This window comes from Prionailurus bengalensis, chromosome E1 (assembly GCF_016509475.1).
Source record: "Prionailurus bengalensis isolate Pbe53 chromosome E1, Fcat_Pben_1.1_paternal_pri, whole genome shotgun sequence".
NCBI lineage: Eukaryota > Metazoa > Chordata > Mammalia > Carnivora > Felidae > Prionailurus > Prionailurus bengalensis.
The window spans coordinates 48996123-49012779 of record NC_057347.1 but is presented as its reverse complement, the minus strand read 5'-3'; the positions used below and the strand labels follow the sequence as shown (position 1 = coordinate 49012779).

General features: G+C 50.9%; 1 protein-coding gene across 2 annotated transcripts in view; it reads left to right on the top strand.

The window, feature by feature from the left end:
* Positions 1-4706: 4706 nt before the first annotated feature.
* RGS9 (regulator of G protein signaling 9) overlaps positions 4707-16657 on the top strand; it is a 72334-nt gene continuing 60383 nt past the window's right edge. The window contains exon 1 of one of the 2 annotated variants that reach the window (XM_043585085.1): positions 4707-4875. In XM_043585085.1, coding sequence (XP_043441020.1) covers positions 4819-4875 — 57 coding nt within the window. In that variant the 5' untranslated portion in view covers positions 4707-4818. The remainder of the gene's footprint in view (positions 4876-16657) is intronic. The other variant, XM_043585086.1, reaches the window with a different exon arrangement.

Sequence of the window (16657 nt, the reverse complement as noted above, 5' to 3'; positions counted from 1 at the left end):
TGTCTCCCTTCCAGTGTCTCCCGTCCGGCGTGTCCTTCTAAAGTTTTATCTCCTCGGCACTTAGCACAGTGGGCTCAACTAAACTGGGGAGTGGACCAGGGACATTTGACCCTAGACCTGGGTGTTAAAGGACACTGCCGTATGGATGACCACATCATTGCACCTGGGTGAGGTTTATCCTACAGGGGACAAGGGTCAGGCCCAGGTGGATCACGCTGGATAGTATCCAGGGCAACATGACCCCAATTTAGAGTCTGAAGGACACCCTTTTGTTAATGAAGAGGAGGACACTGAATGACAGCAGTGACAGTGATGACAATTGCTTACCTGCCTGAATCATGGAGGATGTCATTTTTGTCACATGTCCCTCTGCCATGTTGCAGGATAATATTTTCTTCTGGGGGTCAGTCCTTTTATTTTGAGGTATAGTTTACAGACAACGTCAGGCTGCAATTTTAAGAGTGCAGTTGGATGAGTTTTGACAAGTTCATTTACCTGCGTAACCATCCTTCCTATCAAGATATAGACATTTCTATCACTCTAGCAAGTTCCCTCATACCCCTCTGCATTTAATCCCTGAGCCAAACTCTCTAGCTGCCCCCACTACCACCAAAGCCAATCACTGTCCCATTCCAGCCCACCATCCTCTTCCCAGTCTCCTGTGATCTTGCTTCCGGTAAATTCTTTTTTTTTCAACGTTTATTTATTTTTGGGACAGAGAGAGACAGAGCATGAACGGGGGAGGGTCAGAGAGAGAGGGAGACACAGAATCGGAAACAGGCTCCAGGCTCCGAGCCATCAGCCCAGAGCCCGACGCGGGGCTCGAACTCACGGACCGCGAGATCGTGACCTGGCTGAAGTCGGACGCTTAACCGACTGCGCCACCCAGGCGCCCCACTTCCGGTAAATTCTTTGCCACTGCCCTCAGACTATGCTGAGCCTTGCCTCGGCACCTATCTTTCCCTGTTGTCTGATGTACCTGCGAGTGATCCCGTTTTCAACCCGGTTAACTCGGGGCGCCTGGGTGGCTCAGTCCGTTAAGCATCCGACTCTTGATTTCGGCTCAGGTCATGATCTCGCGGTTTGTGGGTTTGGGCCCCACGTTGGGCTCTGCACTGGCAATGCAGAGCCTGCTTGGGATTCTCTCTCTCCCTCTCTCTCTCTGCTCCTCCCCTGCTTTCTCTCTTTCTCTCTCAAAATAAAGAAATAAACTTAAAAAATTAAAAAAAAATTAAAAAAAAAACCTGGTTAACTCCCCATTTTCCTTTAAGACACCTCCTCCAGAAAGTCTCCCTGAATTTCTCTTCCACTCTGGCTGGATAGGGTGTTGTTCTACAAAGTCTGTGTTGCACGGACTGGATCTTCATTATATATACATTCTGTTTATAACACATTTTTGTTCAAGTATTTTTCCCCCCCATTAACCTTTGATCTCCTTGAGACAGGGACTGGGTCACATTCTGCTTTGAATTCCTGACTCTAACACAATGCCTGGCATGCAATAGTTTGTTGTTTAAATGAATAGGTGAATTAAATCAATTATATTTTTCAGGACACTGTCATTAAACTTTGGACACCACCTTATGTGTTGAGCCCCTTTGTTTGCAAAAGAAACAGAGATTTGAGGTGCCCGGCTGGCTCAGTTAGTAGAGTATGTGACTCTCAATCTTGGGGTTGTGAGTTTGAGCCCCCCCTTGGGTGTAGAGATTACTTAAAAGAAAATCTTTTTTTTTTTTTTTTTAATTTTTTTTTTCAATGTTTATTTATTTTTGGGACAGAGAGAGACAGAGCATGAACGGGGGAGGGGCAGAGAGAGAGGGAGACACAGAATCGGAAACAGGCTCCAGGCTCTGAGCCATCAGCCCAGAGCCTGACGCGGGGCTCAAACTCACGGACGGCGAGATCGTGACCTGGCTGAAGTCGGACGCTTAACCGACTGCACCACCCAGGCGCCCCTAAAATCTTTTTTTTAAAAACTTATTTTATTACTTTTTTTTTTTGAGATAGAGAGTGTGTGCACAGGGGGAAGGGGCAGAGGGGGAGAGGGAGAGAGAGAGAGAGAGAGAGAGAGAGAGAGAGAGAGAGAGAGACAGGATCTGCTTGATCCCATGACTCTGGGATCGTGACCTGAGCTGAAATCAAGATTTGGACACTCCACTGACTGAGCTACTCAGGTGCCCCTAAAATAAAATCTTTAAAAGAAAAAAAAAGAAAGAAACAAAGACTTAACATATATGAGAGGATTTGTGAAGATACATGTGCCCTTGGACAGAAACCCAGGGGCTTCTCTGTCGGCCTCACGCCCCTCCTGTGCATTTGCTGCATTTAGTTTCTTTGCTTCTCTTTTCCCACGAGCTGCCTCTGCGCACCTTTCACTTCTGTTTCCCTGTAACTTCACCTTGCCCTTGGCCTCAGATTCCTCTGGCCCTGACTTTGCCTCTGTTTGCCTCGAGTTGACGTTCGCGAAGGTGATAATCTAATAAGCTCATCTGAGCTTTTCAGATCCGTATCACGGCCACAGCCTGAGCAGGAGCTGATTGGCAGGTCCCATCCTCAGCATCCCTGGGCTGATGAGCTGAGGGCGCGTCCCACAGAGCAAGGTTGCTCAGCGAGCAGTGTGTGATAGAAGGGGTGCAGAAGAGCGTGGCAGGCATTCCGTAGTCTCTCCTGCCCTATCACTGAGCAAAATCCCTTGTATTTTTCCTGTTTTTGCTCCTGAATAATTTATGTTTTCTCATTCTCGATTGTAGGAAAACCACTTTTCTCCTTTCTGCTTAGGGTTTATAGAATTAAGGAACGTTCGGGGCGCCTGGGTGGCACAGTCGGTTAAGCGTCCGACTTCAGCCAGGTCACGATCTCGCGGTCCGTGAGTTCGAGCCCCGCGTCAGGCTCTGGGCTGATGGCTCAGAGCCTGGAGCCTGTTTCCGATTCTGTGTCTCCCTCTCTCTCTGCCCCTCCCCCGTTCATGCTCTGTCTCTCTCTGTCCCAAAAATAAATAAAAAATAAACATTAAAAAAAAGAAAAAAAAAAGAATTAAGGAACGTTCAAGCTGGAAGGAACCTCACAGCTCGTCTGCTCCAGTATATCCTAGTGTGTGTTCCATACAAGTCCAGGCCCAAAAGACGCTCCATTAAAAAAAAAGTCGTATTTGGGACGCCTGGGTGGTGTAGTCGGTGAAGCGTCTGACTCTCTCTCTCTGCCCCTCCCCTGCTCTCTTGCTCTCTCTCAAAATAAACAAACTTTTTTAAAAGGTCATATTTGGATATGAATATTCCAGCACTTTTCTTGGGTCCTTGTTCACACCAGGAACATACTTCCCAGTGGCCTAGTTTACTTAGTAGGATCTCTGGTCTTTTGGTGTAGATGGACCCCGGTTGGTTCCTGGATTCTCTAAAGCAAAAGGGAGCGGTGGACCAGCCATGAACCCCTTGAAATTGTTTGCAAAGTGGAGTCAGTGTTGTGTGAAGGTGTGTGCATGTGTGTGCACATGAACATGTTTCCAGAGAAAATGCCCACAGCTTGTATCTTATAGGTATGACCAAAGATATGGATAAGAACCAGAGCTTTAAAGGGATAGTCATTGATGTGCCTGCCTGAACCAAGCCCCTTATTGTTCTCTTCCAACTCAAACATTTTTTTTTTTAAATGTGTATTTATTTTTGAGACACAGAGAGAGAAACAGAGCAGGAGCAGGGGAGGAGTAGAGAGACAGGGAGACACAGAATCTGAAAGCAGGCTCCAGGCTCTGAGCTGTCAGCACAGAGCCGGACGCAGGGCTCGAACTCACGAACCATGAGATCACGACCTGAGCCGAAGTCAGACGCTTAACCGCCTGAGCCACCACCCAGGTGCCCCTTACAACTCAAACATTTTATCTGCCCCAATCTGTCGCCATCCAGCTAATATGAAAATAATGATGCTTTATAGACTTGAAGACTCTTGCTGACTCCATAGGAGGCTCATTTTTAATTTTCTAGATACGAAAACACTGAGGACCAGAGAAGGAAATTAGAACTTGCTTGGATCAGGCAGCTGACCCAGCAGCAACCACAGCTTTCCTGTTTTTCTCTGTTCTCCTTTCTTCCTCCCTCCCTCCCTTCCTACCTTCCTTTAATTACCCCCCCACCTGACCAATCCCCTTATGATTTGTTTTCCTAAACGCTGCTAAACATACTGCTAAAACAGTGCTGAGGGCCAACCACCGTGTTACCCATTTCCCCATTAAAGGATCCAACAACCGTCTGTTGGATATGACTATCCCATCACTCATTTTTCCTTTTCAGGTAAGGAAATTGAGGCTTAGAGTTTAAGAAACTTGCCCAACGTTGCTCCGGCCAGCGGCAAAACGGGGAGGCGAAAGACCGTTTATTCCGCCGCGCTCGTTAGTGAGGCTGCTTGCTCTCCCTTCTGCACATACCTCACTTCTGCCCCGGGTGGAAAGGCGCACTCTCTGCGACAGATCCTCCCGGTGGCGGGTCCCGGACGCGCGGGTCTCACCTGAGGCTCCTCGGGGTCCCGCGGGGGCCGGACGCCGCCCCCTGGCGGCAGGTGGGCGCCGGCGCGGCGCATGCTAATGAGCCCGCGGCGCGGCGCGCTGATTGGCCGGCGCGCGTTCCAGCCGCTTTCCCGGGGCGGGAGCCGAGGCCGAGGAGAGGGGCGCCGCCGGCAGCAGCCGCCCCCGGCCCGCGCTCCGGGCCGCCCTCCTCCCCCCGGACGCCGCGGCGGGTGCGGGGCGCGCGGGCGCCTGCGCCGGGGGCTCTCCCACCCACCCCCTGCGGGCCGCCGGTGTTCCGGTTCCGAATCCCCCCGGGGGCCAGGATGACGATCCGACACCAAGGCCAACAGTACAGGCCGAGGATGGCATTTCTCCAGAAGGTGAGCGCGGTCCGGTGCCCTGGGCCCCGGGAGGTGCGCAGGCTCCCAACTCTGGGAAGTGAGCGCGGGGATGCTGGGGAGGCTCGGAGCGTGTGGCCGGGAGCGGAGGGCACACCTGCGGTCCGTTAGTGCCGCTTGATGATATTAAATGACTTATTTGCTCTGTGTGGGTGTGTGTGCACGCGTGTGTTTTAATTAAGACTATAATGATTAGGTTTACGTGTGACCTGCTTGTAGCGGAGAATCTGAAGCCAGGGCCGACGGTCGGTTGTAGGCTAGACAACAACCTGTTACTCTGGAGAGAAGGGTGCCAGAAGGCAGTCCAGCGGAGGCTGTGTCAGATTTGAGACAGAATCCCGATACTGTCCTAAGGTTCCTCACCCGAGTACGTGTATTTGTGGATCTTGGGTCTGTCTGTCCTGGCGGTAGAAGTCAGAACCTTTCCCCCTTCCTCTTCAAAGGCTTTCTCAGACCAAGTGGCCAGGCACAGGGGACCCGTCCTGAGGACACTTGGGATGTGGCATGTACCCCGTAGGGGGATGTGTTGGGGTGGAACTGGCTCCTTTTGCTCTGGGCTTTTGAGATAGCCAGTGTCAGAAGAGATAGGCAAAGGATTGGGTCCCAGGTCCCTTGCCCACCCTTCATCCCCACGTACAGCCATTTTTCGCAGTGCGTGTACGCCCTCTTAGGCTTATCTTTTTTTTTTTTTTTTTTTAACCTCTTAGGCTTATCTTTTTTTTTTTTTTTTTTTTTAATTTTTTTTTTTTTAATTTATTTTTGGGACAGAGAGAGACAGAGCATGAACGGGGGAGGGGCAGAGAGAGAGGGAGACACAGAATCGGAAACAGGCTCCAGGCTCCGAGCCATCAGCCCAGAGCCTGACGCGGGGCTCGAACTCCCAGACCGCGAGATCGTGACCTGGCTGAAGTCGGACGCTTAACCGACTGCGCCACCCAGGCGCCCCAGGCTTATCTTGTTGAGTAGAATTAGCTCAATGCTTTGTGACAATGAGAACTCTGCCTTGAGCCCTTGGAGCTCAGCAGACTGGTGTAGGCAGGGACCAACTGTCCTGATTGGACCAGGACTTTCAACGCTAAAACCTGGATGGTCCCGGGCACACCGGGGACAGTTGGTCACACGTGGTCCACCTACTTCAAGAAGCGTGTGTGCATATTCCAGGAATTAGAGGTGCGAGGACCATCCACGAAACAGACAGACGCCAGTTTCTCAAAGCGTAAATTCCTAAGTCTGATCTCTGAGAGCCAGAAATCATCTTCCGGGATTTTCCCGAGACTGTCTTCTTCTTCCAGAAAGTAATTGTCTGGAGACATTCTATTTTCTGAATCTCGGACACTCTTTTCCATCATGACTGTTATCTGGTAGATTTTCCTCTCTCTACCTGGCCTTCCGTCTGGTGTCTTGGTTTCCAGCTCCCCTGCTCCCCCTCAGTCTGTCTCCCTCCACCCTGTGCTTCATAAGCACACTGATTTTCTTTCCTAAATCAACGCTGATCCCCTCAGCCCAAAACCCTCTGTTGGCTTCCCATGCACACAGGGTAAAGTACAATCTGCTCAGCCCAGCCCCTCGGGATCCTGCTCTGACCCACCTCACTTTACCTCCCAGCCACCTTCTGCACCTGCCCTCCAGGGAAACAAAACAGAGTGGCCACGGTACTCAGTGGGGCTCCGGCGTCAATGACCCCCCGCCCCCCACCTTTCTAGGAACCCTGTGCCCTTTCAGACACGAGGCTCCTCTCCTGGGAAAGCCCTTTCTCCCCTTCTCACCTGCCAAATTCCCAGCCTTCCTCGGTGAAGGCCAGTTCTCCCCACCCCCCCTGGAGCAGAGGGACTTCCTTCTCTGTCCCCCAGACTCTGCCCACACCTCCAGTACCGATCTTTCCCTTTGCTTCGTGGAAGGGACCCTGTCTGTCTGTGTATCCTGAGGTTCTCAGTCAGGTCACAGAGCTCCTTAGAGCCAATTTCAAGAGCCCTGCCAGGGAGTCCCTAATGAGCCAGCTGAACTAGATGCCCAGTCTTCTGGAGAAAGACCCCGACCAAAGGAATGTGGACGTGGGCGTGGTGTCATTCACCCCTCAGTGAATATTCAATGAGATAGTCAATGAATATTTATGAAGGATGCTGTGTCCCATTATCCCATCTGGTCCACAAGACAGATGTTATCACCATTTGCAGAGAAGGAAACTGAAGGTCAGAGAGGTTTCTTGCTCCAGTCATACAGCCACTGGGTGGAGGAACCAGGAAAAATATGGGACTGACCATCATCTGTTCCCAAATGTGATATGATGCTATGAACTTTGGGCGGAGTGGAGGCTGTGGGAAGGCCTGACCTAAGTGCATGGGGGATGTGGAGCTGAGAGCCAGAGGATAAATGGGAGTTCTAGAAAGAGAGAAAGACAAGGAAGGGTGTTCCAGGCAGAGGGAATGGCATATGCTAAGTGTGTGTGTGTATGTGTGTGTGTGTGTGTGTGTGTGTGAGTGTGAGACACAGTGCACTGCTCCCCATGGTTGCAACACCCATGGGCTCCTGTTGTAATGTTGGCTCGTCCCCTCTGTGATCGCCGGATCGCCATCCCAAGCGAGTACCCGTGCTGCTGTCCTTGGGATAGACCATGGGATTGACTCTCCTGGTGCCACGTGGGAAGCCTCCTGTTAGACGCTATGCTTTCTGGTGTGGCTTCTGGCACTTGCTTTTGCTTGTGAAGGGAGTGAAGACACAGAAATATTAGAGGAGGTGTGGGTGGAACATGGTATGTTTTGCTTGTATCACTCTTTCACTCCACACACGCACACATAATCCTGTACTTATGTGCTACACTGTGCCAGGTGCTGGGGACTCTTGGGGGGATTAAGACTTGGCCCCTTCCTCCCGGAGCTTAGAGTCTCCCAGAGAAAGCCGGATGTGTAAATAAGAAGAGAAGTGCTCTCAAGGTCGTGGTAGACTTTGTTAGAGGAGATGTATCTCTATATCTGTCTACACAAAGAGAGGCGCGCACACACACACACACACACACACACACACACACACACACATCTCACACAATGTGAGGGATGGTCAGTTCTGCCCAGGGTGAGGGGAATCAGGCCAGGTTTCACAAAGGGGGTGGCAACCGAGCTGAGGTACAAGAAGTTAGTTTTCTTTGCCAGGAGGATGGGAAGATGAGTGAGTTTTTAGGCAGATACAAAACACGGATGTGTGAAGTATCACATTGGCATGGGGGGGTCATCAGGGGTCGGGACAGCGGGAGGTCGACGGATGGTAAGGCTGGCAGGTAAGGAGGGCCCAGAACTGGGGGCTTTGTACTTGGCGTGAGGAGTTTGATGCTTTCTGCATTCAGCGAGAAGCTGTTTGCTGTTTTAAAACCACTCGGTTTATGTCTAGAAAGACGATTCTGATTTGAGGGTCTGAGTGCTTTTCTACCCCGGTTGCACTTAAAATATATTGATATTGGGGTGCTAAGGTGGCTCAGTTGGTTAAATGTTGACTCTTTTTTTTTTATTTTTTTATTAAAAAAAATTTTTTTTTCAACGTTTATTTATTTTTGGGACAGAGAGAGACAGAGCATGAACGGGGGAGGGGCAGAGAGAGAGGGAGACACACAATCGGAAACAGGCTCCAGGCTCTGAGCCATCAGCCCAGAGCCCGACGCGGGGCTCGAACTCACGGACTGCAAGATCGTGACCTGGCTGAAGTCGGACGCTTAACCGACTGCGCCACCCAGGCGCCCCGACTCTTTTTTTTTTAAATGTTTATTTATTTTTGAGACAGAGAGAGACAGAGCATGAATGGGGGAGGGGCAGAGAGAGAGGGAGACACAGAATCCGAAACAGGCTCTGGGCTCCGAGCCATCAGCACAGAGCCTGATGCGGGGCTCGAACCCACGGACCGCGAGATCATGACCTGAGCCAAAGTCGGACACTTAACTGACTGAGCCCCCCAGGCGCCCCGCTTCCTGGGCTGTTGACCAGCGTGGGCAGAGCAGGATTTGAGTACCGATGAGGGTGTGGCGCTCGCAAGGGTGCGCGAGACCCCGCGTGAGAAGGCGGGGGTCAGCAGGCCTCTGTGTGGCCAGGCGTGTGAGCAGGAGCCCCTTCTTGTCTGTTAGCACAACAACCCCGTGGTTCTGGCTCATTTTGCCCGTCTTTGTATAGAGACAAGGACTGATTATTATCATCCCCCTGGGAGCCTTCTCCGGCTTCAAGGAAAATTCCAGCCCCGGAGATCTTGCACAGTGAGTGACAGCTCCTTAATGTGAGGAGTGGCGTGGGCGTGCAGGGTGGGATGTCGGGGCGTCAAAGCCGTCGTGTCTGCTCCTCTGTGATGTCGGGGTTCCCTGGCACGCTGGCAGTCACAGTGCAGCACGACGGCTCCTGAGAGAAGAAACGTGGGGCCCACGCCCTCACCTCCCGCCCCCGACACTGTCCCCCGACATGGGGTCACGGGGCGGGGGGTGCCAGCGCGGCCTGGCTGTGCCGCCTTTGTCTGTGCCCGGGAACGGGATGTGGCGGAGTCTGGCTGGGCGTTGGCCTTGACATTTGCAGGTGGGGAGGGCTGGCCTGTGCCTCAGCCCCGGGGGACGCCCACGGGACACCAGGGGGAGGTGTGAGAGTTGGCAGCCGTTTGGAGCTGAAAGGCAAGGGCTTCTCGCCTGCTCTCTGGAGAACCTGGAAACGACTGGGATTCTCTCTCCTCCGCGATGCGCAAAGGGGTTTTTCTCTCGGGGTGGATGCTAGATCCCAGCGTCTGCTAGTTTGCTCGGGCTGCCGTGACAAAGTGCCATGGCTCTGTGGCAACGGAGATTTATTTCCTCACGGCTCTGGGGGCTAGAAATCCCAGACCAGGAGCGGACACGGTTGGTTTTCCTCTGAGGCCTCTCTCCTTGGCTTGCAGACGGCCGCCTTCTCCCCGTGTCCTCCCGTGGTCTTCCCTCCGGACGTGTCTGTGTCCTAATCTCCTCCTCTTCTTGTTTTTATTTGTTTATTTAAAAAAAAATTTTTTTTTCAACATTTATTTATTTTTGGGACAGAGAGAGACAGAGCATGAACGGGGGAGGGGCAGAGAGAGAGGGAGACACAGAATCGGAAACAGGCTCCAGGCTCCGAGCCATCAGCCCAGAGCCCGACGCGGGGCTCGAACTCACGGACCGCGAGATCGTGACCTGGCTGAAGTCGGACGCTTAACCGACTGCGCCACCCAGGCGCCCCTCTTCTTGTTTTTAAAAAAAATTTTTTTTTTTTTTTGACAGAGAGGAGGGGGAGGGTGGCAGAGAGAGAAAGACAGAGCATCTGAAGCAGGCTCTGCCGTAACAGCAAGACAGCCTGATACGGGGCTGGAACTCACGAACCGCGAGATCGTGACCTGAGCCGAAGTCAGACACTTTACCGACTGAGCCACCCGGGCGCCCCTAAAGTTTAAATTTTAAAACATATTTAAAAAAAAATTTTTTTTTAATGTTTTACTTATTTTTGAGACAGAGACAGAGCATGAGCAGGGGAGGGGCAGAGAGAGAGGAGACACAGAATCCGAAGCAGGCTCCAGGCTCCGAGCTGTCAGCACAGAGCCCGACGCGGGGCTTGAACTCACGAACTGCGAGATCATGACCTGAGCCGAAGTCGGCCGCTCAACCGACTGAGCCACCCAGGCGCCCCTGATTCCTCTTCTCATAAGGACACAGCCCTCTTGGATTAGGGCCTCCCTAACCACCTCATTTTACCTCACTTACCACTTCAAGACCCTGCCCCCCAAGGACACTCCCCTTCTGAGGTCCTCGGAGTTAGGGCTTCAACACACAAATTTCGGGGTTCACAAATCAGCCCACAGCAGAGTCTCTCAAGAGTTTCCTTGGAGGACTGGGGAGACCCCTCGGAGGAATTTATATGAGGAAAAGTCTGAGGCAAATCGAGTGGAGTTTCAGCGGCCTGAACTCCCTCAGAATGTTCTCGAGGTTCACGTGCTGTGCCCTCCTCCCCCCAGCCCTTCTTTTCTGTGACGGGTGACATGCCTGCCTGAAAGAAATGTGACTCTCCCCATTGTGTTTTTAAAATAACTCTCATTATTCCTCCTCTGAAGATTATTTTCAAGCTCTTTATAACTAGCCTTTTTTTTTTTTTAATGCAAAGAGAAGGAATCCAATCTGCTGACTTTCTATCCGATTTCTAACTCATAAGGCAATTTCTATTTCTTCTCCAATATCTCGACCCCCTGTTCCTATGAAACATTGTTGTCTCATACAAGAGTTTATTTTTATTTATTTATTTATTTTATATTTAAAAAAAATTTTTTTTTTCAACGTTTATTTATTTTTGGGACAGAGAGAGACAGAGCATGAACATGGGAGGGTCAGAGAGAGAGGGAGACACAGAATCAGAAACAGGCTCCAGGCTCTGAGCCATCAGCCCAGAGCCTGATGCGGGGCTCGAACTCACGGACCACGAGATCGTGACCTGGCTGAAGTCGGACGCTTAACCGACTGTGCCACCCAGGCGCCCCAAGAGTTTTTTTTTTTTTTTAAAAAGTTTACTTATTTTCAGGGGCACCTGGATGGCTCAGTTGGTTAAGAGTGAGGTCTTAAGAGGTCTTAAGAGTTGGTTTCGGCTGAGGTCGTGAGCTCACGGTTCATGGGATCGGGCCCCATGTTGATCTGCACGGAGCCTGCTGGGGATTCTCTCTCTTCCTCTCTCTCTCTGCCCTTACCCCCCCTCAGGGCAAATAAATAAACTTAAAAAAAAGTTTATTTATTTTGCGAGAGAGAGAGAGAGAGAGAGAGAGAGAGAGAGCGCACACGCAGGAGTGAGAGACGAGCAGAGAAAGAGAGAATCCTGACGAGACTCTGTGGTGATGGTGCAGACATGGGCTCCAGCCCAGGAACCGTGAGATCATGACCTGAGCTGAGATCAAGGGTTGGGACGCTTAACCAACTGTGCCACCCAGGTGCCCCGTCTAAGACATTTTGTGAATAAATATGGGGTTTCATCTGGCAGCTAATGTGAGAGAGGGGAGGCCTGAGCCCTCACACCAGAAAATCAGGCATTTCTTGGAGTAGCATATAAATCTGAGGCTCACAGCGGGTTGAGAACCGCAGGAGTGACCCCCGCAGCGCACGGCTCCTGGGTCCCCCAAGTCCAGAAGAAGTGGCCTCGTCTCGGCCCCTCCAACACCCTGCTGGGTTCACCCCTTTGCTCCCTCACGACTGCAGGCTCTAGGCAGTGGCCAAGAGCCTGATGCTGCAGAAGGCCAAGGATGGCAGCTCTGACTGGAGCGGAAACGGATCGTTTCTGTTCTGGAACAATCCGTGAGCCGAGAAAGTGTCTGGGCAGATGGAGCTCGTACTCAGTCCTGCGTGTGACCCTTCACCTCCGATGCAGCTGGGTGCAATCTCTGTCTATCACTCTCCCTTTAAAATTTTTATTCTATTGTGGGAGCACCTGGGGGGCTCAGTCGGCTAAGCATCCGACCCTTGATCTCGGCTCAGGTCATGATCTCACGGGTGGTGAGTTCGAGCCCTGCGTTGGGCTCTGTGCCGACAGCGCGGAGCCTGCTTGGGATTCTCTCTCTGTCTTTTTTACCCCTTCCCTCCCCCCACTAGATAAAGAAATAAGCTTAAAAAAAATAAAAGTTTTACTTTATTATGGTAAGAACACTTACCGGGAGTACTCCCCTCTTAAAATTTGAGTGCACAAACAGCATAGTTAACAACCGTCTATTGTTAATAGACACGATACGGCAGAGCAGATCTCCAGAGCTTATGCACCTTGCTTGACTGAAACTTGATGGTTGTCGGCTGGCAACCCAGCTCCCATCTCCCTTCCCCCAGCCCCTGGCACCACCATTCCACTCTTTGATTCTATGAACTTGCCTGTTGGGTACCCCACGTAAGTGGGACCATGCCGTCTTTCTGTGACTGGCTCTTACTTCGCCTAGCGACGTGTTCTCCGGGTGCATCCTTATCGTGGGATACTGCGGGATGTCCTTCTTTGTAAAGGCTGACTAATGTCCCATTGTATGTCTGTGGCACCCTTTGCCTTGTTCACTTGCTGATGGACGTTTAGGCCTTTGGCCCATCTTGGCCGTCGGGAACGATGCTGCAGCGAACCCGGCAGTGCTAATCTCTCTTCGAGATCCTGGCTTCGAGTCTTTTCAATGTGTACCGGGAAGCGGGGTTGCTGGGAATTCTAGTTTTAATTTTTGGAGGAACCTTCCTACTGTTTTCCACTGCAGCGGCACCATTTTGCATTCCCGCCAACTGTGCAAGAGGGGGCCAAGTTCAATCTCTTTGCTTCCCTGTGTAGAGAACCCTGGGGCCTTCTCAGGCCATCCCTCCCTTCCTATACGTCCTCTATGGTTTTTTTTTGGTGTGTGTGTGTGTGTGGGGGGGGGATCTTCTCAGTTATCCTTTTCTTTTCCTGGCTATTTCTTTTCCTATTCCAGTTAGCACCTTGCCTATTTTTTTTGGTGCCTAATTCAGCCTTCAACTGCTGTCTACTGAACACTCTGTGCATAGCATGATACCAAGTGCTTTAAGCGCTTAATCTCATGTAATCTTTGCAACCTCCCTCTGATGATATAGGTACTTTTGTCGTCTCTGTATTATTGTCATCTCTAGGTTACAGAAAAATGAGTCTTAGTGAAATTTAGCAGTTGACCTGGCTTGTATATTGAGCAGGGATTTGCACCCAGATCTCTAGCATTTATCTTAGTTACCCTTTTATTTTTATACACGTGTCTTCCCAATCCTCCGCGGACTTGGAGTATGTTTTCTGCCTCGTTGTACCCCCCACAGTGCCGGGCGCTCAGTAATGCTCGATAAATACCAGCATTTGCGCGGTAAGTAGAGCAGGGTTTTTATTCCCAGGCACCTGAACACGGCCCTGTGTGCCGAGTTTCAAAGATCCATTAATTCTATGAAAGCTGCTGCTGTTACCGATTCAAACCATACCCACCAACACACACGTCTCCTGGTAAAGTATATATCTTCATGCTTATTGTACATCTTTACGAGTCTATAACATTTGTCTGGCCTCGTAAAGCATTTTTTGCATGGTTACTTAATGAGATGCTAAGAGATTACAAAACTGTGTCAATTACTGGGGCACATACTATCAGTGTCCCCATTTATGGTCCAGGAGGGACGTTCAGAGAGGTTAAGTGAAATCCTGCAGTTGGTAGAGAAATGAAACCCCACGAAGCTGCCAGAATCACGGGTTTCCCTTTGCCCTCACTGCAAGCACTGAGCAGAGTCTAAAAGGTAATTGTGAAGGGCTGCACAGAGTGGGGGAGTGTTATTTTATTGAAAAGCGGGAGGACGATGATGTAACCAAGTTAGTGAAATGGAGGGGAAGCGGGTGGACCAGTGACCTGTTTCAGTTTGGGTAGCGGTTGGGATGCAGACAGGTTGGGTTTGAGATGCAGCCCTTCATGAGGATACAGCAGGCTATATGCGGGGGGGAAGGCTTCTGGCCACAGAAGGACAGGAAAGGTCTGTGTTCCTACCTTTGTTCCTTCCTTCGTATTTCATGCCCCTGTTCCTGCTGCTCCCGGAGCCTGGAATGCCGTGGCCCCCCATTTTCCCCACCCTCTCTGATCCTTGGTTCCTATCGTCTTTTGAAGACTCACTCCTAAAGTCCCCGCTGCTGATCCCTCCTGGCACTACTGTGTCCTCGTGATCCCAGGAACTCACCTTTGCCATCACACTTCCCATGTTGTCCTATGATATCCTTGTGCCAGACAGTGCACTCCGTGGGCTCAGGGGCCACGTCGCCTTATCTTTGGTTTTCCTGAGTCCACCATGGCTGGTTGTTGAGCGACTGACGGACCCTTGCAGGCACCTGGCAGGCTTGGGGATACATGGTTTCTTCATGAGTTAGCGGTTTCCTGGGGGAACATGGAGCTCGAAACCTCTGCATGGGCTTCGTCAATTCCCATTGTAAACATTGACAAGAGAAACACCTGGGTTGTCCTTTTTTTTTTTTCCTATAGCTCCACTTTATTCTTTTTTAATTTAAAAATTTTTCTAAATTTGCATCCAAGTTAGTTAGCACATAGTGCGATAATGATTTCAGGAGTAGAATTTAGTGATTCATTTACATATAACACCCAGTGCTCATCCCAGCAGGTGTCCTCTTTAATGCCCCTTGCCCAGTTAACCCATCCCTCCGGGTTGCCTTTTCTAAACTGTGCCAACCCATCCGGTTTGTTTTAAAATATCCTTCAGTTGACTTTACTTCCGTTTAATTTTTTCAAGTGGAAGACTATTTTTTTTTTTTTTTAATAACAGTTTAAAAAGTACTCTAAAGACCACCAGGGGTGTCCTTGTGTCTGTCTTCCTGCGGTTCACTCTTCCTCGGACAGTTCACTGTTTCTGTTTGTTTCAATCTCTCTTCGATAGTCACGACTGATTCTTATCTCTGACCTTTCTCTCTTTCGAACTTGAGGCATTCATTTCCCATCCCCTGCCTGCACTCTGGCTAGCTCGGTCAGCGTTCCGAAGCAGAAGCGTTTGCTTCCAGAAGGTGCTCCTTCCTTTCCATTTTCTCCATTTTCTATTTAGGTAACTGGCAACTCTGATCACAGGAGTTACAGACTTTGCCCCCCTCACTGAACAAGTCAATCACTTGCAAGTACGGTTCATTCGAGTTAACTAGGGCTCTAAAAGCCACACCTTCCTATTATCTTTCCTGCCGCTGTCTTCATTTATTTATTAACTCATGCATCAGTCGCTTATGGAGTATCACCTATGTGTCAGGCTCTATGCCATGCAGTCATAATACAGCCTCAGACAGAAGACTGCCCTTGAAGAACTTACTTTCTAGGATCAAGGGAATCATGCAATAAACAATGTAATCACTAGGTAGATAGTTTCCTCGGTTAGAAGCTGAGTGCTATAGAAAAAGCGAGTAGGGGGTCAGGAATGCCAGGGGTGGAGTTCAAAGTTGTAGCATTAAGTAGGATGTTCTCAGGCCTCCCGAGAATGTTAGCTGAAGAAGGTGGTGAGCGAGTGAGCTACGTAGGTTCTTGGGAAGAGTGGTGTAAGCACAGGGACTAGCCAGAGCAAAGGCCCTGGGGCAGGAGGCTGGTATATTCTTGGCATGGCCAGAAAGCAGCAAGGTGGCCATTGTGGCTGGATGGGAGGCATCCAGGTGGGCAGTGGTAGGAGAAAAGTCAGGGGGGAAGGGGTCCCGGCCGCTAGAGCAGTAGGGGAACTTGGCCATTGCCTCTGAGTGGAATAGCCTTTGCAGGGTTTTGAGCGGAGGAGGGACATCTTCCAGAATAACTGATAGACTCACCCTGGCTGCTCTCCTGAGAGGAGACCACGGGGCGGAAGTGGCAAGCATGGGAGCCCCACCATTTCTTGCCTGGACCGTTGCAGTAGCTTCAAACGGATGTCCCCACTTGCGTCCACCCTGGCAAACTTCGTCATGCTTCAGTGTTCTTCTGTCCGCCGTGGACCACACTTCGCAAACGTGGGCTGGATGATGCTCCTCTCCAGCAGTCGCTGCTGGAGCAAAATGCACGCTCCGGGAATGGCATTCGAGGCCCGTTGTGATCTGGCTCCCACCTGTCGTTCCGGCTTCGTCTGCCCCTGTTTTCTGTCCCTCTCTCACCCCGGGCACGGTCGTCCTCCTGTGCCTCGGCTCCTCTTGCCCTGTCACTCTCTGTCCGTCACAATCCTCTTCTGCTAAGTGCCACCTTCTCTCTTAGGCCTGCGCAGCGTCTCCAGTCAGAACGCATTTCTCTGGGCTCCCCAACCCGGCGAGGGTGCTTGTGT